The 25,694-nt window shown below is 42.3% G+C and overlaps 1 protein-coding gene across 9 annotated transcripts in view; it reads left to right on the top strand.

Moving 5' to 3' along the window:
* Positions 1 to 25,694, top strand: part of RBM47 (RNA binding motif protein 47) — a 175,833-nt gene that overhangs the window by 145,928 nt on the left and 4,211 nt on the right. For 8 of the 9 annotated variants that reach the window (XM_055588349.1, XM_055588348.1, XM_055588355.1 and 5 more), the window contains 3 exons: positions 16,771 to 17,930; positions 18,781 to 18,987; positions 21,985 to 22,184. In XM_055588349.1, the coding sequence (XP_055444324.1) occupies positions 16,802 to 17,930; positions 18,781 to 18,987; positions 21,985 to 22,184 (1,536 nt within the window). In that variant the 5' untranslated portion in view covers positions 16,771 to 16,801. The remainder of the gene's footprint in view (positions 1 to 16,770; positions 17,931 to 18,780; positions 18,988 to 21,984; positions 22,185 to 25,694) is intronic. The other variant, XM_055588357.1, reaches the window with a different exon arrangement.

Below are 25,694 nucleotides of genomic sequence, written 5' to 3'. Positions count from 1 at the left end.
TCCTGTATTCTTGCTGGAGAATTCCATGGGCAGGGGAACCTGGTGGACTACAGTCCATAGGGTTGCAAAGAGTCAGACATGACTGAAGCGACTGAGCACACACGCGCACACACACATTAATTAGAAACTCTACATCAGAACCCAGGATTGGCAATAGGGCATCCAAATCTCAAATACATTAGTGTTAAGTCTACTAAGGCTGACGTCAGCACCTATGAGAAACACACTGACCCAGTCTGTCCCCTCTTGTTCTCCGTGGCGACTGGTTTACAGGATAAACTGTTAGCTGTAGGTCCTCACCTTCTCTATGCCATAAAAGCCTATTTGGAGAAAGAAGAAATAACTAAGCCTATTAAATTTTCTGGTTTGACTAAGCCGTGCTTTCTAAAAACAGTTTGCAAGACTGATATAGTATATTTCCCCTGAAGCATTAAAGTCGTTTCACACTTTATTAACTCAGAGAATATCCAGTCTTTTCCTCTGAGACTGGGAATAAACGACTAGCTTAAATCAGAGACATTTTTGCTGGTATGCTAGTTTTTCAATTGAAGTATAAACTCCGAGTACACACAAGGAAAGTACAGACTGTGTGAGGCGTGAACAGCAATTATGTCTCAAACAACAGTCCCAGAAGTTTATTATGCCTGAAAAATCATAAACTTCCTGACACTTGACCATTTCATTCTAAACACCCTAAGTTCAGGAAAACTCTGGATATAATTTCTTTCTTAAATTTCAGTCTGTATTTCATGCGTTTAACTAATATAGTTTTGATTTCTGTGCAGCATTTATAGTCTTTGTAACTTTTATGTAAATTTCCAACTAACTTTAACTGCCTAGTTAAATTATAGACACTGGGAAAACTGGTTCTCCTCCATCCTCCCCCAACTTTCCCTTCTTCTAAAATATATCTTTCCTCAGAATAGAACAACTTTCCTCTCCTCCCCCAAACCCGCAAATTCTACCTTGGAAAAAAAATTAGACATTTAGCATTTAAATAATTCATAAATGACAAACTCTTCTCCTTTCCCTAGTTTAAAACCATATGTTACCGCATTTTGTTCAAATGGTGAATTCTCAGTAAAAAGGTGTGTGTGTGTGTGTGTGTGTGTGTGTGTGTTATTTAAACAAGGATTAAAGCAAACAGCTACTAATCAGACAGTAGCATCAGTCTAGTGCTATACGATCATCTGGAGTACTTATTAACCATGTATTTACATTTGAAAACCAGGAATATAAAGTGACAATTTAAGATGAGAAAGAAAAAATTAAGAAAAAGAAAAGATGAAAGAAGTATGAATAAACAGGAAAAATGGCAGCAGTGCTTTTTTTTTTTCCCCTCCCCAAAGACCAGAGATCCAGTGCTGCTTCCCCATTTCTTACCCCCTGAACAAGAGGCTGTGCTTGCCTGTGTGGCAAGATAAGTGGCACTACTGGACCGTGGAGGTTTCCTGTGTGGACATTTATAGAACTTCTGTATTATATGCAGTATCAGATTAGTTTGTGATTTCTCTTCCAAGTCATCAGGACTCACTACTGCATTGGAGAACTGCCCAGGAGCAGAGAAATGCCAGGGGGAAAAGGACCCTACAACAGTGTGTGAGCTCAAGCGCTGTAACACCCAACCTTTCAGGATACCCACACATAAAAGAGCGTTTGGAAACTGCCCTCGTGGTCAGGCCCTGGCTTTGTGTCTACTTCCTTGTGGCAGCATAAAATCTCTACCAAAACTCTGAGACAATATAGTAGAAGCTAAGCATATCAGCTCAGGAAAAAAAAAAAAAAAAAGTCATGGAAGTTCTCCAGCTGCCTGACTGACCAGTGCCTGCTTTCCAAGAAGACTCTTGGGAGCCTTGGCTATCGTCCATCAATCAGTGATTGGTGGGGCTTTTCCCCTTGACCTTGCTGATGCCTGAGCTGTGTATTAGAAATGCCAGCTCCTGTGCCAAAGCTGGGGCTTCCCTAGTGGCTCAGTTTTAGAGAATCCACCTGCTAATGCAGGAGATGTTGATTCAATCCCTGGGTTGGAAAGATCCCTTGGAGAAGGAAATGGCAACCCAATCTAATATTCTTGCCTAGGAAATCCCATGGACAGAGGAGCCTGGCAGACTACAGTCCACGTGGGTCTCAAAAGAGTTGGACACGACTTAGCAACTAAATAACAGAAACAACAATGCCAAAACGGACCTATCCATTCTTTGTGTGTGTGTGTGTGTGGCTCGTGGGATGTGGGATCTTAATTCCTCAACCAGAGATTGATCCCAGACCCTCAATAGTGAGAGTGTGGAGTCCTAGCCATTGGACTGCCAGGGAATTTCCCCTATCTATTCCCTGGACAATACTCTGTATGGCTATTTGTGCTTAGTTCTAAATGCAGGTAAAACACAAAAGTTAAATATAAATAGGATTCCAAAGCAATTTATTGGCAGTTATATATAATATTACAATTCTTTTTCGAGCTTTATCTTACTACATTTCTTATAAAGACAGTGCTCATTCATTGGTTCTTTCATTAATTTTTTTCCTTTACTGAAACATTTCTTCATTTTGTGCTAGGCACTGGGGATACCAATTAAGGTCTCTGCCTTTTAAAAGCTTCAGTTATAGATAATGAAATAAACTATGTTTCTTTACTTTTTCTAATACATTTCAGACAGTGTAGAATAAAGTGGAAATAGGCTAAACTGTCTACAATCACTTCACAATAGGAAGTAAATTTTACTTTTTCTGTTACAAAGGGCCCTTTCTCAAATGGCCCCATTTCTAATAGAGTCCAAGTTTTTATAACAAGAATTAAGCTACTGAGTAGTAGGGTTTAACTTTAAGCATACTTTTGCTAGAAGCACATGTTCTTTAAACTATCATTTTCATTTTTCACTATATGAAAAAATAATAATAATAGCAATAATAATAAACCAAGTATCACCAGAGGAAGAACAAAGCTAGAAAGTTAGTTAAGGGAGAATAACATTTAAATGTTCAGTGGATAAAAAGAAAATGTAATTTGGGGGTTAGTTTAAAGTTGCATTTTAATGCATATTGTCTCTGCCTCCCACTAGAAAGTTTACTTCCTTTTATATGTTTTCTCACAAAGAGTCTATTATAGTCACATTGCTGTGGTATTTGAAAATATTTTTAACTTCAAAAATACCCCACATTCAACTTAAATATTTGTAGAAGAAAGTAACCCATGGCTTAATCAATGTTGAGAGTATTTCTGGCCCACTTCTATTTCACTGTAACTAGTGCCTTGGGATACTTGTCTAGGAAATACAAGAACATCAACATTAAACAGGATCTGATTTTTTTCTGTGCTGGCAAATACTGTTCCCTGGTCAGAACTGAGATGACTAATGTTAACCAAACAAAATCAGAAGGTCACACCTAAAACTGAAACTAATGTTTGTCTGTGTCACCCCATCATAGAGTCTTTGTTTCAGAACAGGCAATTTGTCATTTTTCTTATAAGGAGACCTATGATATTCTTGTATACTACAATTTGACATACCACCAGAAGGTAATAAAAGAACATAATCCATAGAGCATGTACTCATGTATAATATGGCACAATAATAATAGCCATACTATTACCATATAACTACCACTTGCTAATATACTTTGAAACTGGGGGAAAGGAAAAGCATTTACATACCATCATAAAGCTATATATGCTTATGTTTGGGAAAGTTCACCTTCTAAATCTATTTTGGTATAAATTCAAGAAACTAAATGAATGAAAAATACTCTTTATACACAAATTTTAGAATATATATATGTTATATATATATTCTAAAACATATATATTCTAAAATATGTGTATGTGTATATACTCTAAAATATGTGTGTGTGTGTATATATATATATATCTCCTATATTTGGACTGTCCAGATTTGTCTTGAAGATAAATGGACCATTTATCAAACAATTTAAACTAAAGACTGTACTCCCAAAGATGAAGCCCCTTTATTAAATTGTGATTCCCATTTTATCACTGTGTAATTGGTGTAATTGTGATTTTGAGCTTAAGTGCATGATTATCCAGCTTCTCCATCAAGAAAATGGGACCGATACTTTGGCATAGTGTTTTAGGTCTATATCGATATAGGGAAGGTATATTCAGGAAAGATATATACAGAGAGAGATCAATTTTTCAATAACTTGAATCATATTCTAGATGACACAGAGGATTTCCTAGCTAAAGGAACTCTATGATAAATCCCTTTCCAAATTAAAGAATATTTTTATGATAAAAATTACCATCCATCAAACCACCAGTTCATATATTCCAGTGCTGGCACATGAAACTTTTCTATGAATATTACTCCCAGGTAACTTTCTTAAACTTGTAGTGGTAATTTGAATATATCATAGTTAATAAACAGTATTTACAACTACATTCCATGGGAAGACACAAAGCATTAGTGTAGGTATACTAAGTAATAAAAAGGTAATACACAACTGAACAAATATCAGAAAGAACATAGTATTTGCTCTTTTGCATAATCATTAGCTTTGAAAAAGGCATCATTATAACCACATGTGAAATGTGTGGTTATAATGATGCATTTCCTATAGCAATATATAATAGCTATTGAAGTTCCCTTTCAGTTTGTCCACAAAAATCTGGGAGTAAATTCCTTCAGATTCTTTAGCTTTTAAAATTATACTGTCAAGCAGAAAATTTGTGATTCTTAGGTGTGACTTACACACGGGGCTGTGCTCCCAAGAGTACATCCTTGAAAAACATCTATTTTGCTCAACTGAAATAATAATTATTTAAAAATCATATAGTATATAAAATACAAAATAATAAATTTGAGCACTTAACATAGCCAAGTACTTTTCTAAGTATTTTCTATGCATTGTCTCACTTAACCTTCACAACATCGTGAGGTGTATTATCACCATCTGACAGATGGTGAAACTGAGGCTTAGGGAGATTAAATGGCTGGTGTGACGACACTTGATTCTCAAGTGGTGGAGCCAGGCTACGAAGCTAGGTCTGATTCCAGAGCCTGGGTGAGTAGCCCCCATTCCCACTGCTATGTCATAGTCCCATATTCTCACTTGAACGTTTGGATTATGTGAATTCTAGTCCTTCAACATTTCCATTTAAGAAGTTAATAGTGCTTTTTTAAGTCTAAAAAGTCAAATTTGAACCTATTTACTACTTTATAAAGGGCCAGAAATAGGCTATGGAACAGTTTGCAGCACTCTCTGAAGGGTGGGGGAAGTGGGGCGGTGTAATGAGGCATTTGGTATTATAGAAAGGTATGGTTTTCCAACAGTTTTACTGTGGATCTGTGCTTGAGTTTCCTTCAATCTGTGAACTGAGGTCCATCTCTCACTGATAGTAGTTTTACCCTGTGAACACTGGCTGCAGTTAACTCTGCTATTACTAAGAACATAGCAAAGAGAGTTACCACGCAGAAAGGACCCTGGGCTTTGTCATCAGCTAAATTTCAATTCTGAGTGGTCTTGGGTAAGTCATTTGATCACTCTGAGCCTAAAGTTCCTGATCTTGAAAAAGGAGGCAATAACAGCTAACATTTATCAAATTCTTACTGTATACTCGGTTCTCTTCTAAGGACTTGGTATTATCATCTAATTTATTCCTCACAGTGATGCCTTGAGATAGTGATTGTTGTTCCCACCAGTCCAGTCTCATTCTGCAGATGAGGGTGGTGAGGAACAAAGACTTTAAATAAATAAGTACATCACTGTCACACGGCTTCACAGTTAAAGAGCTGGGGCTCAAACCCAGGACATCTAACCCAAGAGAGCAGGCCTTTTGCTAGAAAGGACCAGTCAATATTTCAGGTTTTGTGGGCCATACTGTCTCTGCTGCAGCAGAGGTGTCTTTTGCAAACTAAGTGCTCAACACGAGCGTTTTTAAACCATACGTTACAGAAATTTCATAAGAGATTATTTCTAGTCCATCTCCTTCCCTCCAGGGAATTTATGTCATCTATTGCATTTAAGTTGCATTTAAGTCATCTATTCTCTTTTATGACACTCTCTTCTTAGCATATGAAGGAAATAACACTCTCCAACCACTTTCCCAGGAATGCTGGAGATGCTGTGGAATACAGTCCTCCTCTGAAATTATCCCACTGCAGTAAATTGATAATAATATGATAGCAGTGAGCAAAGCGTCTGGCTTATAAAGATGCTCGATAAAATTGATTTTTATCTTAATGATTTTAATTAATTCATTCTATTACAACATCATTGGGTATTATATTTGTAGTCATGCAATCAATATAAGATAATGTAGTTTTAGGTATAGGTGGAAAAGGTGGATTACCCTTGCAGAATTTCCATGTGTCTCTAAATATAATTAGCCAGATGTGCAGATTTTCAGTCCTCACCCACCTGTTAAAGCTGGATCACTCTTTGGGTTCTGTTTTGACCCACAGTCCATTGTTGCTTGTAAACTTTACAAAGCTATGATCATGCCTTTGGCACTCAATGTTTGTTGAAAGACCATATGTGATCTCCTGTGCGTGTGTGCATGCACTCAGTCATGTCCAATTTTGCAACCCCATGGACTGTAACCCGCCAGGTTCCTCTGCCCATGGAATCTTCCAGGCAAGACTACTGGAGTGGGTTGCCATTTCCTCTTCCAGGGGATCTTCCCAAGCCAGAGGTCAAACCAGCATCTCTTGCATCTCCTGCATTGGCAGGCGAATTCTTTATCAACTGCACCACCTGGGAAGTCCTAGGGTTAAATAACCTTATGTGGCTGCCCGTCTTTGCTCATGGTCTTTGCTCAGCCTTCTCTTTTCTCCCTCCTTCTTCATCTACCCTTGTTTGGCTGGGAACCCCAAGGACTATGCTGCATTCATGACTGCATCACCAAGCACCCAGCACGGCCTGGCAATCAGCAAGTGTTCGAATGAATGAATAAATGAGTGATTGAATGAATGCATGCACAAACATTGTTTGAGCATCTATTTTATCAGGTCATTGCCTTCTGCCTAAGGGGTGCAGAGGTTGGTTCTAATATCAGTGAATTGACTTGTGTTCCGGGGGCAATAGTTGTTCATAGCGTGTCAAAAAATAAAATTCTGAATCCTAAGTGAAGCTTTTGATATAATTAGAAACCAGCAGTGACACCAGAAAAAGATCTAAGTCTTAAAAACCAGATTGTCAGCAGTTTTCACATGTCCATGAAGCCAAGGGGTCTGACTTTAATAAGGCATTTCTATAGCGTGGCAGATCCTTAGCCTGACTGCAAAAGTGCTATTTGTGTGACGTAGGCCTGTCAGTTTGCCGGATGGCAAGTCAGTCTAACAACAGAATCAGTGTGATAGGGCTTTATGGTGGTAGTTCTTTGCTTTGAAAAATTAAATTAATAGATTTCCAACCAAATTAATTTGAGTAGTTTTGTATCAAAGAGACATTGCTTTGGATCTTTGAAATCTCCTGCACATGTCTCAGTTTTGATAGCCTTGACAGGAAGAGCCAGGTCAAGACACCAGGCCCATGCTGAGTGTGGAGATACTACTATTTCATTAGTACCTCTCATGTGTAAGTGTACGGGCTTCCCTGGTGGCTCAGGTAAAGAATCCACCTACAATGCAGGAGCCTTGGGTTCGATCCCTGGGTTCGAAGATCTCCCGGAGGAGGGCATGGCAACCCAGTCCAGTATTCTTGCCTGGAGAATCCATGGACAGAGGAGCCTGGTGGGCTACAGTCCTTAGGGTCACAAAGAGTCGGACACAATGAAAGCAACTTAGCACACACACATGTGTAAGTGTATAATCTGTTTATAACTCCAAGGTAGACTCCATCAGTAATTCTCAACAGGGAGCGGTTTTGCCTCTCTGGAGACGTTTTTGGTTGTCACATGTAGAGGGGATTAGGAATGTAGAGGGCAGAGATCCTATGAGACATGCTACAGTCTACAGGAGACCCCTCCACCCAAACCCAGAATTATCACACCCACAATGGCAGTAGGGAATCCAGTTCAGAAACTTTGGGTTAAATGGCACTCAAGGTTCCTTTGCAGCTCAAATTCTAGATTTTAGGAAATTAACTTACATACATCAAAGAATTTTCTAAATTGCCAAACACTATATATATTCAAGCTACTATTATAATACAAGCCATCACTGCTTTTCCTTCTCCTCTCTGGTATTTGTGGGCCTGTCAACCTTTCTGTTCTGAGCCAGATCCCTCAAATATTTAGGTCAGAAGAGCCAAGATAGGGGTGAGACTAGAAGTCCCTTCTACTGCTTGTTCACGGCTTGGGAGAACAGTAATTCAGGAAGCAGATGTGTCCGAATTTGCCGGTTTCATTTTTTTTTTTCAGCATTACCCATCAACCTGTTGAGAAAGAAGTGTATGTGTATAATGCTTATTTAACCAGATAGCATATTCTTTTTAACTTTTTATTTTGTATTGGGGTATAGCCAATTAACAATGTGACAGTTTTAAGTGAACAGCAGAGCATGAAGGGACTCAGCCATACATATACATGTGTCCATTCTCCCCAAACTCCCCTCCCATCCAGGCTGCCACATAACATCAAGCACAGACAGTTCCATGTGCTATACAGTAGGTCCTTGTTGGTTATCCATTTAAAATATAGCGGTGTATACATGTCTGTCCCAAACTCTTTAACTATCCCTTCCCCTGCCCCCAGGCAGCCATAAGCTAGTTCTCTACCTCTGAGTCTCTTTCTGTTTTGTTAAGTTTATTTGTATCAATTTTTTTTTTTTTTTAGATTCCACGTATAAGGGATGTCAAATGATATTTCTCCTTCTCTGTCTGACTTGCTTTACTCAGTAAGACAATTTCCAGGTCCATCCATGTTGCTGCAAATGGCATTATTTCATTCTTTTTAATGGCTGAGTACAGATAGCAGATTCTTAACTGGTATTTATGTGCTGCCAAAACCCCACAGAAAGCTCCCCCACGCCACCCCTCTGGGGCAGGTGGTTCTACCCCTCCCCTGGTACCCAGCCAATGTCCCTGGGAACCCACAGCCAAGTGCCTCATTTCAGGGATATGTTGATAGAAACGCCTGGGAAAAATGAACCTCTCGGCTTTCACCTGTTCATCAGTCATTCACCAAATGATGTGCTTTACCGTAACAAAATCCGTACCAGCGTCAGTGCAGTTGAAGACCCATTACGAATTAACTCTTCTCAGAACTAGCCAAGAGCTGACAGAAGGTATGGCCCAGAGTGCCTCTATTCTAGGGCCCCTTTATCCTTCCAGGATTTTCCCTAAATAAAAGAGAATCATGGGAGGATTTTTGTGTGTCCCAAGGGCCATGCCTTCAAATAGCACAAGGTTACTGGCCAAGGTAGAAAAGGTTGCTGTGCTTCAGCTTTCTGTTTGGGCCCCCAGGTAGTTTCCAAGTATCCTGCCTCCATTTTGAGCAGAACTGCTTTAAACGTTCAAGCTCTGGGGTAACAGAAATGTCCCTATCCCCAGAGGCCTGCCCACCTGTCCTCAAGCCCAGAGGCCTGCCTGGTGGTGGGAGTGTCTGCTCTGCTGTTGACTCTAATGGGTGGTGGTAACTTGGCACAGAGCAGTAAGATAACCACTCAGCATGAGGCCAAATCTTGGAAACTTTTTGTAGAAGTTGGTCTTCAGTTCTTTTCCCCCTCATGTGTGATATTAAGTATCATTTAATCTTGGACCCAGTCCTCTTGAGATGGGTGCTATTACTAGAACCACCTTAGAGACGTAGACAGGGAGCCTCATATGACATGGCAGGTAAGTGGCGCAGTCATGACCTGAACTCATGTTTCTTCAGCTCCAAAGTCCTTGCTGTCACCAGAATGGTATGTATTTTATTGTATCTATACATTGTGTATGCTGAGTCATGCCTAAGAAGTGACTATTAGTAAAGACACATTTTATGTTATAAATAAGGGGACATAAAAATAGAACTCTTAACTGCAAACAGAGCCAGAATTACCTCTTGAATAAATTCTAAAACCTTCTACTGGATTAAATTCCAGTTAGTGCTGGAAGATACTGCTCACCACTGAATATTACATTCAAGGTACAGTGTGTCTATTAGTAAGCAAATAAAGCTCCCTCAAGAATTCCAATTCCAAATTGCATAGTAATCACACACACACACACACACACATGGCTGTGAACCAAAGTTAACTGGTGGTTTGTGCTACCATGAGTGTAAACTCATGCCCGCTTTTGATCCCAGGTAAAGACTGGTTGGTAAACATTGGAAATATTTCCCAGTACAGTGTTATCCCTTGCCCTCTAAAATGTCCCACTTCAGAGAATTCCCTAGTAGTCCAGTGGTTAGGATTCCATGCTTCCACTGCTGGGGGACCTAGATTCGATACCCAGCCAGGGAACTAAGATCCCACAAGCCATGCATCAGGGCCAAAAGAAAAATGTCCCACTTCAGACTTAAAATCCCACTGAAAGGTACTCTAAACCATTTCTGCTTTAAGCTTGAGTTAACCCCAAGATGTTATTTTACACTAACAAGCCCAAACTCAACCTAAAACAAAAACAACAAAAATTCTAGCTAATAGCTCAAAATAATAATAGCTTGATTTTGATAGTATATTCTCCTGTTTTACATGCCAAACTGTGAATAAATGAGTAGTTTTGAATATAATGCCATGTTTGTTTAATGAGAGCAGCCTTCAGTGAAGACTAATGCGTTTTCAGTGTGTGAGAGCATGGCTCTGTGTGGGGAAGGTCCTGCTGCCAGGGATCTGGCGTCCCTGTGGGCTGCGGGACCATCTGAGCCCAGTGCAGCAAGTCTCTGCAGGTTCTTTCTGGAAGAGCCTCTTGCAAACTACTATAGCCAAAGGTTAAGTGAGAAACAGGCTTACACTCGGATGGCTGAGCAACGTCACCAGTAGAAAATCACACTGCCAGACAACTTACCTGCTATGAACGGAATCTGGGAGGCTCTGATATGCCAGTCTACACCAGAATTCACAGGCTAGGCTTCTCATTCTGACTAGTGTAGGGTTGGCTGGGGTAGCCTCTTGTTTCTCTGTAAACACAAGGAAGATTCTTAACTCAGTCTTAAGACTGAGTAAGATTTTTAAGTTCAAATTTCTTATGCTAACATTTCTTGAGCACTTGGCCCGAGGTTCTGCATTGGGAGGTTTGCATGGATCATTTCAGTTCAATGGTAGGAGTCACTCCGGGCAGCTGTGGTACAGACTCTTAAGACACACTGTCAGGGTTCAAGGTAAGCTCCAGGAGGACGAGGTCCACTGGTATTTGGCACATAGTAGGTGCTCAATTTGGAGAAGGCAATGGCAACCCTCTCCAGTACTCTTGCCTGGAGAATCCCATGGACGGAGGAGCCTGCATAGGCTGCGGTCCTTGGGGTCGCTAAGAGTCGGACATGACTGAGCAACTTCACTTTCACTTTTCACTTTCATGCATTGGAGAAGGAAATGGCAACCCACTCCAGTGTTCTTGCCTGGAGAATCCCAGGGATGGGGGAGCCCAGTGGACTGCCATCTATGGGGTTGCACAGAGTCGGACATGACTGAATCAACTTAGCAGCAGCAGCAGGTGCTCAATTAATATGTGCAGAATGAATGAATTTAAAATCTTAAGAAATTTTGTTTACATATAAGTGTTAGGAGCTGAGCCAGCATTCTTCAGCAGGTGTCTCTTCTTCTGGTCTCATAAATTTGACTGTGTAGTTAAATGGAAGACATCCTAGAATTGCAGGGGTGGGGGGCAAGCAGTTTGAGAAGACTCTTTAAAACTGGTCCTGAAATTAAGTAATTGCTCAGCATAGGAAACAGGGAAAAGTGACTGTAATACCTTAGCAAGAAGAATCTTTGTTATTTAGTCTCATTGATGTTCTCCATGAACGAAGGTTGGCAAACTTCTTCTGTACCTGGCCAGAGAGTAAATATTTCAGCCTTTATGGCCCATGCAATCTCTGTCTGAACTAGTCAAGTCTGCCACTGAAATGGAAAAAGAGCCATCTTTCTTTCTTTCTTTCTTTCTTTTTTTTTTTTTAAAAAAAGAGGATGACTGTTCCAATAAAACTTTATTTAAAAAAACAAATGGCAGGCTATATTTGGACCATGGTGTAATTTGCCAAGCTCTGGTCTAAAGCATGTCTAGTTGTAATAAGGTTTCTGTTTCATCTCTGAAAGAAGGGTCATATAGCTAATGTTATATAGCTCCCCTGCTTTTAAGACATTAAATAAGCCATATATCTTTTACATATCTAAGCCTTTGGCCTTGAAAACTCATTAAACAGCATGGTAATTTATTTAACTATGGCATCTTAGACATAAAGATAAGAAGAATGGAGTTTGCAGACCATAAGATTTTCTTCAATGTGTTAAACTAATGCAATATACCATTTGTAATGGCCTCTAATGAAATCCTAACTTTACAGAATCTTATTTTTATCCTTTTTGCATCTCTGATCCTTCTGACTATGTTTGTTAACCTTTACATAGTAAACCACCATTTTAACTGTTTTTACATGTACAGTTCAGTGGCATTAAGTACATTACACTGATGTGCAACCATCACCACCACCCCTCTCCAGAACTTTCTTATCATCTCTCACTGGAACGCCATAAACCATAGTTCCCCATTCTCCCTTCCCCACAGTTCTTGGCAACCACTATTCTGCTTTCTATGAATTTGACTCTTTAGGTACTTCATGAAAGTAGAAACATACAATATTTGTCCTTTTGTACCTGGCGTATTTCACTTAGGGTATCTTCATGGTTCATCCATGCTGCAGCATGTTTGAGAATTTCCTCTTCTTTAAGGCTGAATAATACTCCATTGAGTACACATGCCACATTTTGTTTGCCCATTCATGTGTCAGTGGACTTCGGGGTTGTTTCTACCTTTTGGCTACTGTGAATAATACTGTTATGACCAATGGTGTGCAAATATCTGTGTTGAGTCCCAATTTTCAGTTCTTTTGAGTATATACCCAGTAGTGGAATTGGTGGATCATATGATAACTGTTATGTTCTTGAGGAACCGCTATACAGTTCTCCGCAGTAGCTGCACCATTTTACATTCCCACCAGCAATGAGCAAAGATTGCAGGTTTTCTACATTCTTGTCAACACTTATTTTACTTCATTAGTTTGTATGTTTGGTTGGTTATAATAGCATGCTAGGACTTCCCAAGTGGCTCAGTGGTGAAGAATCTGCAGTGCAGGAGACCCACGTTCAATACCTGGGCCAGGAACGTACCTTGGAGGAAGAAATGGAAACCCACTCCAGTATTCTTGCCTGGAGAATCCCATGGACAGAGGAGCCTGGCAGGCTACAGTCAGTGGGGTCACAAAGAGTCCGATATGACTGAGCACTCACATGTGCGTGCACACACACACACACACACACACACACACACACAATAGCATGCTAATGGATGCAGAGTGGTATCTTATTGTGGTTCTCAGTTGCTTTTATGTATCTGTAGTGTAAAAATAGTTCATTTAAATACTACACTAATTTATATTTCATGCAAATTATATATATATTTTTTTCATGGGTATATGCATTTATTCCTCTCCTAACTCCAGAATTATATGAGATGGCTTCCAAGGACATGAAAACAGTAAGATGAATAATATACATAGCTAAATTCATGGCATTGGGGATATAGGAGACTAAAAAAATGGAACTATAGCCAAGATCAGATGAACCTGAGAGCGTGCTGTAATGTCTTACATAATTAAAAACTAGAGTGACAAATTCAGTTCCAAACCTCCTAGGGGTCAAAGTAAAAAGGGAAGGGGGACCAGTAACATGATTCATTTGTCCCAGATGATGAAAGCTCAGGAAAAAAAGGCTTTTCTTGGCTTGCAGGTGCAAGAGAATAAGCTATAACTACTTACTGAAAGCAACAAATTTTCTGGTGAAATTAATAGGGCTGGAATTGAAAATGACTCCCTTAGCCTGGCATTATACAGCTTTTTGTGAGAGTTAAAGAGTAGTTTCAAAGTACAATTATGAAAGTATTAAGAAAAAGTCAATTCTACATCTCTCAGAAGAGATAGAAGGACTTTTCCTTTGGACTTTAGTCACTGTTTTATGTAGTTAAACCATGTTAAGATCTTGAATTCCCTCATACATGTTTATATATATATATATATATATATATATATATATATATATATACACATACACCTGGCATTTCCTTCCCAGGTCACAGATTATAAAAGCATATGTGTTTGTACAAAGAATCTTCTTATCTTCTTAAGAATATATCCTTATCTTCCTTTTGGAAGGAGGGAAAGATCTTCATGTTCAAATCTGATACTGAAATTTCTGCTTCAACACAAAACTCCAGGAACTATATTATTTTCAAATTTAAACCAGAAAAAAAGGCTTCATAATAATTGGATATGTTGCCAAAACAGCTTTCAAGCAACTGAAGAGCAAAGAAAATTAAAAATAAGAATAGCAGCCATATCAAACAGATGTTTTTAAAGAACTGAGAAAGTGTCAAAATTACTCTAAAACTAAATTGGTCTGAAGTTTTACCCAGAAGTTTGGATGAACTGTAATAACTGACATTTCTTGAGCATTTACAATTTCCCAAGCACAGTTCAAAATGCTTGTACGTATTAACTCACTTTTGTAAACTTAACAAAGTTAATACTGTTATCATCGTTTCCATTTTATAGACAGGGAAACTGAGGCATGAAGGAGCTGAATATCCTTGCTTCAGGTCATACAACTAGGAAGTGTTCAAGCTAGGATTCACACATAGTCATGCACTCTGGTTCCAGTTCAGTTCAGTTCAGTCTCTCAGTCGTGTCCAACTCTTTGCGACTCCATGAACCGCAGCATGCCAGGCCTCCCTGTCCATTACCAACTCCCGGAGTTCACTCAAACTCATCTCCAGTGAGTCGGTGATGCCATCCCACCATCTCATCCTCTGTCATCCCCTTCTCCTCCTGCCCTCAATCTTTCCCAGCATCAGGGTCTTTTCACATGATTCAGCTGTTTGCATCAGGTGGCCAAAGCATTGGAGTTTCAGCTTCAACATCAGTCCAGTGGCCACTCACTAACCCATGAACCTGTACTGCTGCTTGATGTTTCAGCAGATGAACCAAAGTAGTACTGGTTGGCCAACAGGCAAAAATATACATTCTGTTGTGTCCCTATCATTCCTTTTTTTTTTTCTTTAGATGAGCAAATGTACCTTAATTAACCTTGAAATTTCCCTTAATATCCTTGTGTAGAATTCCCAGTAGTAAATTTTAAACAATGAAAAAAAAATTTAGTTGAATGATGAAACCATATTCCTATTATAAATCATATTTTTACAGTTTTAAGAATGTGGAGGAATGCTTATAAAATGAAGTAAAGCAGCAGATGTAAATTTGTTGGAAGCCTAGCTCCACCTCTCCCGTTCCCCCCAAAGAAACTATCAAAAGAAAGATGGAAAAGTTTATGTGGCTATCACTGGGTAGGAGAATTAGGAATAACTTCTTTTCCTACTTTTTCTTAATTTCCATAAAATTTACTTGAATACTTTCATAGTCCAAAAAAATGAAATAAACTTCATTTTTAAAAAAAAAAGCTAATCAGAGCTATTCTTTACAAAGGCACAATAAGAAGCGCCTAGTGATAATCTCACTGTATAATTTTAAATCATTTCTAAGGGCCTTGTTCTGAAGGAGTGAAGGTGGCATGGTTTAGACTTGCACTTATGTGGCTATTTAATTTTAGAAAAAAATGAAAAACTGTGCAGTTGTCCCATTTCAAGTATTAAGTAGCCACCTGTGGCTACTGACAGCTTTTTCATCATCACAGAGAGTTCTTATTGCCCAGCACTGGTTTAGAAGAAAGAACACAAGATGGCATGAAATCAAGTCCCGATAGGAGTGGATACCTACTGTGTGAAATGAGTAATTTATTCAACCTCTCTATTTCCCCATAGACAAATTGGGACTAATGATACTGTCACTTACCATGAAAGGAGATTAAGATCAAATAAGATAATGGATGTGACAGTTCTCTGAAAACTATCCTGCAGTTTACCAGATAGTTGTTTTCAAAAATCCCCAGCCTGAACCTAATCTAGCTTTTTGTGCACTGATTCCAAATCCATGAATGGTTCATAATTGCTGACAAGGAGTGACAGCGTAAAAGTCAGACTTACCAGCTCTTCGCACAGTTCTTCGCCCAAGTCCTTCGTTATTGTGGATATTCCATTTCTTCCCTGTAAAAAGCTTCAGCACACAGTTCTATATCTTCTACAACACCTCCTCAGTTTTTTCCTTAACAATATAAATACACTGCTCTCTTTCCATTCCTAAACGAAAAACCCTCTTTAAAAAGAAAGCAAAGAAAGCAGGCTTTGTCTGCCAAAGAAATAAAGGGGGTAAAATACTATAACTAAAAGGAAATCAATCTGAGTTGACAGTGCAGGAATTAAGCAAAAGATGTTGCCAACTGCCTCAAGAACGTGAGATGTGCACCCACAATGACAGCAGGTTCTCTATGCTTCAAAGCTGTTGGGGGTACTGATTAGGCGGAAGTACCTGCTGCTTCTGATTTTTTTTTTCCTGAGTCACTTCTGGTTTTTCCTGCAAAACAACTTGCCTAATTTAGACTATTTTAGAGCTGCCGCTCATCCAGAGAAGTCCCCATCTTATTTCTCATTTAACCACCCGATAGTTAAGCGTGAGTCTTGGATGGCTTTAAGAAAAAAAAAGAGGAGAAAAAGAAGAAAAAAATTGTAGTCAAGTTGTGGCTCAACTTGGTGTAGATTCCAGGCTCACCCTCTCTCTCCTGCCTTCCCCAGGTCTCCACCGGCCGTGGATGCCTTTGACATTATGACCGCAGAGGATTCCACTGCAGCCATGAGCAGCGACTCCGCCACCGGGTCCTCTGCCAAGGTGCCCGAGGGCGTGGCGGGCGCGCCCAATGAGGCGGCGCTGCTGGCGCTGATGGAGCGCACGGGCTACAGCATGGTGCAGGAGAATGGGCAGCGCAAGTACGGTGGCCCACCGCCCGGCTGGGAGGGCCCACACCCGCAACGTGGCTGCGAGGTCTTCGTGGGCAAGATCCCCCGCGATGTGTACGAGGACGAGCTGGTGCCAGTGTTCGAGACGGTGGGCCGCATCTACGAGCTGCGCCTCATGATGGACTTTGACGGCAAGAACCGCGGCTACGCCTTCGTCATGTACTGCCACAAGAACGAGGCCAAGCGCGCTGTGCGCGAGCTCAACAACTACGAGATCCGCCCCGGACGCCTGCTGGGCGTGTGCTGCAGCGTCGACAACTGCCGCCTCTTCATCGGGGGCATCCCCAAGATGAAGAAGCGTGAGGAGATCCTGGAGGAGATCGCCAAGGTCACAGAGGGCGTGCTTGACGTGATCGTCTACGCCAGCGCGGCAGACAAGATGAAGAATCGCGGCTTCGCCTTCGTGGAGTACGAGAGCCACCGCGCCGCCGCCATGGCGCGCCGCAAGCTCATGCCCGGCCGCATCCAGCTGTGGGGCCACCAGATCGCTGTGGACTGGGCCGAGCCTGAGATCGACGTGGACGAGGATGTGATGGAGACCGTGAAGATCCTCTACGTGCGGAACCTCATGATCGAGACCACCGAGGACACCATCAAGAAGAGCTTCGGCCAGTTCAACCCGGGCTGCGTGGAGCGCGTCAAGAAGATCCGCGACTACGCCTTCGTGCACTTCGCCAGCCGCGAGGACGCCGTGCACGCCATGAACAACCTCAACGGCACCGAGCTGGAGGGCTCGTGCCTCGAGGTGACGCTGGCCAAGCCCGTGGACAAGGAGCAGTACTCCCGCTACCAGAAGGCAGCCAAGGGTGGCGGCGCAGCCGAGGCAGCCGTGGTGCAGCAGCCCAGCTACGTGTATTCCTGTGACCCCTACACGCTAGCCTACTATGGCTACCCCTACAACGCGCTCATCGGGCCCAACAGGGACTACTTTGTGAAAGGTTAGTGGGGGTTCCTCGCCTGCGTGGGCGGGAGTGGGGGAGATACATCTGCCAGATGGATGCCATTTGGGAGCTGGTGGACGGCGACCCCTCCTACTCACCCTCGTTGGGGCAGTCAGTCACTTCCACAGCATCGAGGAAAATGTAGATGGTTCATATATACAGCGTGAGGTAACATTACCCATCATGTGAAGCATGCAAGCTCTTCTTGCGTTTTCTTGCGTTTTCCCAGGGCCTATATCCAACGTGGGGCTAGACGGCAAGCCACTGGGTTCTTAGGTTAAAGCCTGCTTGTGAAATTAAACCTTTACAATGTTGGGGAGTAGGGGGCACAGTATTGTTGGGTTTATTTGTGTTGTTTTGTTGTTCTTAGTCACTGACTAGCCTGTACTGAAAGCAAGCATTACACTGGAAAGCAAAAAAAAAAAACCCATTACACTGGGTTCTGGGTCCTGCCGTCTGATTAACTGGCTCTGTGACTTTAGTCAGCCCCTTTAAGCTCCCGAAGCCTGTTTTCTCACGCCGAAAATGAGGAAGACGAACTAGCAGTTCCCCTTCTACATCTAGTTTTGTGACCGTCTTAGAAAATTTTTATTTATTGGAGTGGCAGTTACAATCCTAGGAACTCACCGTTCAAGTTCATCTTGTGTACTAAGCAGACATCTTAGGATGCATCTAGGCTGGAGCCAGAAAGTCTGAAGCATCTTCCGAGCTCACTAAAGAGCAGAGGTGTAGCCACCTGCAGCTTAGAGCCAGGACAGATACCGAAGTGCCAAGAACCTTGGGTTAAGATCCACCTCCTGTACTGTCGCTGTTGGTAGCTCATCATTTTTTGTGTTGTTATTATAAGCAGGCAGCATAAGAGGCCGGGGTCGAGGTGCAGCTGGCAACAGAGCCCCGGGCCCCAGGGGTTCCTACCTTGGGGGATATTCTGCTGGCCGTGGTATATATAGCCGATATCATGAAGGAAAAGGAAAACAGCAAGAAAAAGGATATGAACTTGTACCGAATTTGGAAATCTCTGCCGTCAATCCAGTTGCCATTAAGCCTGGTACAGGTCAGTATAAACCAGAGTGAGAATGCATTTATTCAGCCTGAACCCCAACTCTCTCTCTTTGAGATGACTTCCTCGGCACTTTCATCTGTACATGGGTTCCTCTTCTCAAAGGCAGGCGGAGATTAGGCAAGGATTGTGGCCTCCTGGGCCTTCTTATCTAGAACTTGGGGGATGGTCTAATCTTCACCAAGTTCAAGTCACACTTTCTTACAGTGGGTTTCTCAAATGGCTGTCACCAGTTGTTAGACTTTTTCTCAATTAGGCAGGTTCTCAATTAGGGAGGTTGGGGCGAGGGGTGTGGGGGTAGAAAAATGTGAGGCTCTTCTGTATCTTCTACCAGCTAACAGCTTTCTATTCCTTACTCAAGCCTATTTTGACCCTAGTCATCAGAAGCCAGAAGGTGCAACTCTTTGCCAGTTCTGAGAGTTGTTGGGAAATTCCCCTTCAGGAGCAAATAACGCTGCTGTGCCTTGTCGTGGTCTTAACCAACCAGAACACCTGGGAGTAAGGCAGCAGAGAAACTTTCTGCAGCTAATTCCCAGCTCTCATTTCCGCCTCTTGCTGGATCAGTAGATTGAGGGTAGGGGCACTCAAGTAGTTGAAGCCAAGGACCTTGAACTTTGCTTCCACCCTCCAGGCCCTACAAACCAGTTTTCCAACGTTGTTAATGCTCGTCAGTCATCTGAGACAGGTCTTCTTTCTAATCCTAAGCTGCAGGGAGCTTTATTGAACTGCACAGTGTGAGCACGGCACAAACTCCCTATGTGTGCACACCACACAAGCACCCAAACACATGGGAAGTTCCATCATGATACTCCTCCAGACCTTCTCCCAGTCTCATGGAGGGTAGGTTGAAGAGCTCTTTGAGAGCATCCACACTTCGAAGCTCAGCTCCTCTGACTTCGTGTTGGCTGAGGACTATACTCCTTCCCCTGGCTAAAACGGTTTCAAGGGAGCTATGTATAAGGGGTGTAGGTTGGCATTGGCCACATAGGGGCTTACAAGGCCTTTTCTCAGTAGAGCTTCCTTTTGAAGTAATCCAGTGGTTTTTGTTTTTTTTTTTTAAATGCCTGTGAAAAAAATTCTGCCACTTCTGCAGTTAAGGGACTCCTTAGACTGGATTTCCTTGGAAATGTCATTGATGCATCAAATAATATAAACCTGATCCTGTTTCTCTCTAATTCCATAAAGCAGAGCCTGGATACAGGAGTTGTCACTTCTACTTGTTGGGAAAGGTATTCCCATTAGCAGTAGTTTAAGATTTAACTAGAGAAAAGAAAAGTTGCTCAGTCATGTCCAACTCTTTGAAAACCCATGGACTGTCCATGGAATTCTCCAGGCCAGAATACTGGAGTGAGTAACCTTTCCCTTCTCCAGGGACTCTTCCCAACCCAGGTTTCCTGCATTGCAGGCAAATTCTTTACCAGCTGAGCCACCAGGGAAGCCCAGAGAAAAGAACTCAAAGATCTTTAAGCGTGTAATTGTGTTCTGAGGCATAGGGTAGAAATTCCTGTGGCTGGTAGCCAGAACAATCCAAGTTGCTTAGTACAACTCAGATGTAGCTCAAACTTATAGCCCTTTCAGGACCCTGTCCCCTTGACCTCTATTTCTGATTCATTCAGAAAATTAGAACTCTGTATTTTAGGAGGAACACCAGGCAATAGTGAAGTATCTAGGCACAAGATCATATAAATAGAAAGGCAGGTAAAAGATCTGGTTTAGATTTTAGATACATTTTATTGAATGACTGTATCATTGTTTAGCCTACAGTCATTTCTCTTTGGGCTTCCCCAGTGGTTCATTGGTAAAGGATCTACCTGCAAAGCAGGAGACATGGATTTGATCCCTGAGTCGGGAAGATTCTCTGAAGGAGGGCAACCCACTCCAGTATTCTTGCCCGGAGAATCTCATGGACAGAGAAGCTGGGTGGGTTACAGTCCATAGAGTCACAAAGAGTTAGACACGAATGAAGCGACTGAGCACACAGCATGCAAGCATTTCTCTTTAACTTATATCAAATCAGCTTTTATTCGAAGAAATTACCTACAGTTGGAGAATAAAAATAAGTGAAAGTATACTTTGTTGTATGCATTTCAATATTCTTACCATCCTCAAAACATGCAACACACACACAAACTCCCCCAAATCAGGGCTAATTTTTTTTTTTTTTTTTTTTTTTGTCTTTTTACCTCTCCTTATCATACATTGGAGAAGGGCATGGCAACCCACTCCAGTATTCTTGCCTGGAGAATCCCATGGACAGAGGAGCCTGGCGGGCTGTACAGTCCATAGGGTTACAAAGAGCCAGACATGACTGAAGCAACTTAGCAGCAGCATACATTGACATTCGAAAACTGTGATCTGTCTGATCCTCTGGTTGAAATGAGTCCTTTGAACTTTATTCACAGAAACATGTCTTTGCATTGGCAGTTCGGGGAGGATATACACTGACCTCTGAGTTCTCAGAATGAAACTCTCAATAGCACCTGCTCTTTAAAACGTGGTGAAAGTGAAAAAGGGCAGTGGGGCAGGTACTGAGTAAGATAGGTGATAAGGAACTGGCAGGCTGTTCTCACACTCTTGGGCCTCAACCCTCTGCTCTCACTTCTTATTCTGAGCCTGTTTTCTCAAAATTGCAAGGCCCTTTCTTGCTTTGTAGGACCTCAAGAATACGAGTCTAAACGCTATTCTGTTCTAAATTCTGTTAGCAGCAGTAGAAAATGTGGGCAAAACTTAACTGTAGGCTTGCGTACCCTGAGGATCCGTGGGGCGATCCCACCCATTGCCCACATGGTTCCTTTTGAAAGTCCAGCAGGATATAGGGTACCTCCACCTCCCCTCTCTTCCTCTTGGGTAGCACCTGTAGTGAGAGAGCATTCGTTTGCAGGCAGAGCCCCTGGCAGCAAAACTTGTTTTTAAAAGTATTGAGGAAGTGATGGCGCTTCCCTCAGTGACTGGAAGTGACTGACCTGTGTTTCCCTTTTCCTTCTTTTGCAGTGGCCATCCCTACCATCGGCGCCCAATATTCCATGTTTCAGGCAGCTCCGGCCCCTAAAATGATTGAAGATGGTAAGATCCACACAATGGAGCACATGATCAGCCCCATCGCTGTGCAGCCCGACCCAGCCAGTGCTGCTGCGGCCGCCGCAGCCGCTGCGGCCGTCATCCCTGCCGTGTCCACGCCGCCGCCTTTCCAGGTAGGCTTCTTGCTGCGGTGTTTGTGTGAGGTCTCATGTATCATGGATTCACTTAATACTCCGCAGGAGCACTGACACTGTGCCTGGCTTTCTGCTAGAACTATGGGTCTGAGTGATAGAAATATTTTTGTAAGATAAATCATGACAGGACAGGAAAATGTTAGATAAGAATTGTACTATCCTAAAATTGCCAGTGTATTAAAGATAGGAAGCAATATGCAAAAATGACATATGTAATTTCTCACAGTGTTGTTATACATCCTATTTGTTTCTAATGACATAGGATAATTTTTAACTCATGTACTTATTGTTACAGAGGTGACACACGGAGTCCCAGGGTGCATGCCAGATTGTAGTTTTGCATTCCAGATTATAGTTCAGTAAAGGTTTTTTAAAGTTCTGCCCCTCTTCTTCCCCTCCATCTCTCTCTATGAGTGTATCCATAGGTATATACGTATGCATATATATATGTGAGTGCCTGTGGAGAGACAGAAATGTCTATAAAGATTTATGAAACTGTACAAAACTCTCCCAACCATATCCAGCTATTCCCATTTCTCCTCCCAATCCAGTTTTACTGTTCCGTCCTCCTTCCCCACCTTTACTCATAGTGTTCTCCTCTATCTGGTTTTTTTCTCTAGAACTTTTTCCATCTACCTCGTCTTGGAAACCACCTGTCCTATACGTCTCCGTATTGGCTGCTTGACTACCAGTCAATTTCTATGTTCTGTCTCCCCAATTAAAGTATTTCCAGACCAAGAGCCACATCTTATATATATTTCTTTGTTTCTGCAATATGTAGCACACAAGGAATACCTATACCATATATCATTTTCCTAGACAGAAAAATAATCTTGTTGAAGCTATCCTTTGTGAAGCAGTGACTATCAAACACCTCATCAATCCATAAGCATAAAAACTCAGGCCAGGGATGTCTTGTATCTAACTGGATAAGAATTATCGAGGAGACATGTTTATAAAACAGAGATTCTTAGATTCAAACCCCAGAAGACTCCAGTTCAGCAGAACTGGGCTGGGGTTCTAGAATCCATATTTTGTCCCACCTCCTCAGTAATGCTGAAACAGCTAGGCCTGTGAACCCCAGCAGTCGTCTTGGGTTGGAAATGACTCACAAGGTAGTTATTACTGTGTCCTGACTATAAATACATACAGTAACCTACAAGCCTTACCTAGTGGAATTCTGCTAATTCTCATTGCTCTTTACTAGGAAACTTGTGAACTTCGGTCTTTGCTGAGCGGTCACAGCTGCGGCTGGGCCCACATTTCAGGCTTCATGATTACGTTCTGGGCTGCGGGCCGCTTCGGCCTTGTATCGGCCGCACGGCGCTGGCGTCGGGGCCCTGCGTTCGGGCTTTGTTCGCGTGCTGTCGTCATCAGTAGAGCCCTATGGCGGCTGTTCCCTCCTCCAGTATATTCTGCAGAACGCCTGGAGCCACTTCCTCTGTAATGTGGGGAAGGCTTCTTTGAGTGTGTGGCCCCGCTGCTGTCCCTCAAAGCTGAGTACTGTCTGTCCTGCCTTGAGCTCTTTGACCTGGGTTCTCTGGTACGTTCCGTCCTCCGCCTCCTCTGTGTTCTCTGCCAAACTGCAGCAGAGGAAGGAGCATTTTAAGCTCCACGGATTGGTAAAAAGAACACTGTTCAGAGTGAAACCACACATCGGTTCCCAGTGACCTTCCTGGGGAACACCTTCGATCTTCCTCCTCTGTTTTGCAGGAGCTCAGTGATGTTCCTTTGGAGCCATTTAAATCCAAAATTTCATATAGCCTTCGCAGGCAATTAGAACAAGAAGCTTGCATGTGTAGACAGTCCTTTTTTCACGTTTATTTCTCAAAATGTCTCAATCTTCACAGCAAGTCGGTGGTATAGGTAGAGCAAGAACCATCCCTTTTTTGAGAGGAGGGGAAATTGAGGCCTTTTTCTGTCCTCCTCCCCAACTCCCCACACTCAGCTCAACCTCATCACACTGCCCTGAGCTCAGCTGTTGGGCTGCACTGTTGTACATGGAGTGGTTTCTCTCTGATGTCCCCTTCCTGGTGATCCTTTCCTTTGTGCATTCGTCACTAAAGAGATGTCCACAGATTTGGAGACGATAGCTTGTGTCCTGCTATGAACCACAGTCTTCCCAGTTCCAAAGTTTCTCTCCTTGGTTGTAAAGTGTTACTAACGTTCATTGTGGCTGCCTTGTAGCAGGCAGGATAATGCAAGGCTAAATGCACAGGTGCCAGACTCACACATCCCATTGCTTAAAAGCTGTGTCACCTTGTGCAAGTCATTTAAAACATCTAAGCTTCTCCGTATAACCCACCAGCTTCATTGGTGGTTGTGATGATGTTTCAATAGTGTCACTTAATAAGGCACTTAGAATAGTGCCTGCTGCTGCTGCTGCTGCTAAGTCGCTGCAGTCGTGTCCGACTCTGTGCGACCCCAGAGACGGCAGCCCACCAGGCTCCCCCATCCCTGGGATTCTCCAGGCAAGAACACTGGAGTGGGTTGCCATTTCCTTCAACGCGTGAAAGCAAAAAGTGAAAGTGAAGTTGCTCAGTCGTGTCCAACTCCTAGCGACCCCATGGACTGCAGCCTACCAGGCCCCTTCGTCCATGGGATTTCCCAGGCGAGAATACCAGAGTGGGTTGCCATTGCCTTCTCCAGAATAGTGCCTAGCAGACTGTAATCTCTGTTATTGTTATCATTTGGATATTATTTGTAATTATTATTTGGATTACAGTTGAAAAAAATGACTCTTCAATTCTGAGGTTCTTTGAACGTAATTTTGTGACTCTAATTTGGAGATTTTTGTAAAGGAATGATAAGTAATTCCTTTACAAAACCCAGGAAGAAATAATTTCTTTAAATCTAATTCTCCCTTTTGCATATCCTGAACTATTTGTACCACAGGGCATTCTATGAAACATAAGGTACACAAGATGTTTTGTTAAATAAATGTATGTTTTGTTTTACCAAAAATCTCCTTTTCCCTTAAGCAGTCCACAGAATGAGCTCCATAGCAAACATTTTGGAAAATACTGAACCACAGTCTTCCTTGTCTACTTGTTCTGAAAATGTAGTATGTTTCACTCTCAAGTGGAGGGAAGGAAGCATCTGGACTTTCAGAGCCAGCGTGGCATCTACAGTAAGGCAGCTTCAGATAGCGCCTCTTTCCCCACTTCCTCCTCATGTGGAAATCACACCTTATCCAAGTGAAAGTGAAAGTGTTAGCTGCTCAGTCGTGTCCAACTCTTTGTGACCCCACAGACTCTAGCCCACAAGGCTCCTCTATCCACAGAATTCTCCAGGCAAGAACACTGGGTTGGGTAGCCATTCTGTTCTCCAAGGGATCTGACTGACCCAGGGATTGAACCCAGGTCTCTGGCATTGCAGGCAGATTCTTTACCATCTGAGCCACCAGGGAAGCCCCACTTATCCTTCAAAACCCAGCTCAAAATTTTCCACTTCAGAGACACTTCCTCTTGCTCCTCAAGTTAGTTGGCT

This window comes from Bubalus kerabau, chromosome 7 (assembly GCF_029407905.1).
Source record: "Bubalus kerabau isolate K-KA32 ecotype Philippines breed swamp buffalo chromosome 7, PCC_UOA_SB_1v2, whole genome shotgun sequence".
Classification (NCBI taxonomy): Eukaryota; Metazoa; Chordata; class Mammalia; order Artiodactyla; family Bovidae; genus Bubalus; species Bubalus kerabau.
The sequence above is the reverse complement of the archived record's forward strand: the minus strand, read 5'-3'. Positions and strand labels throughout refer to the sequence as shown.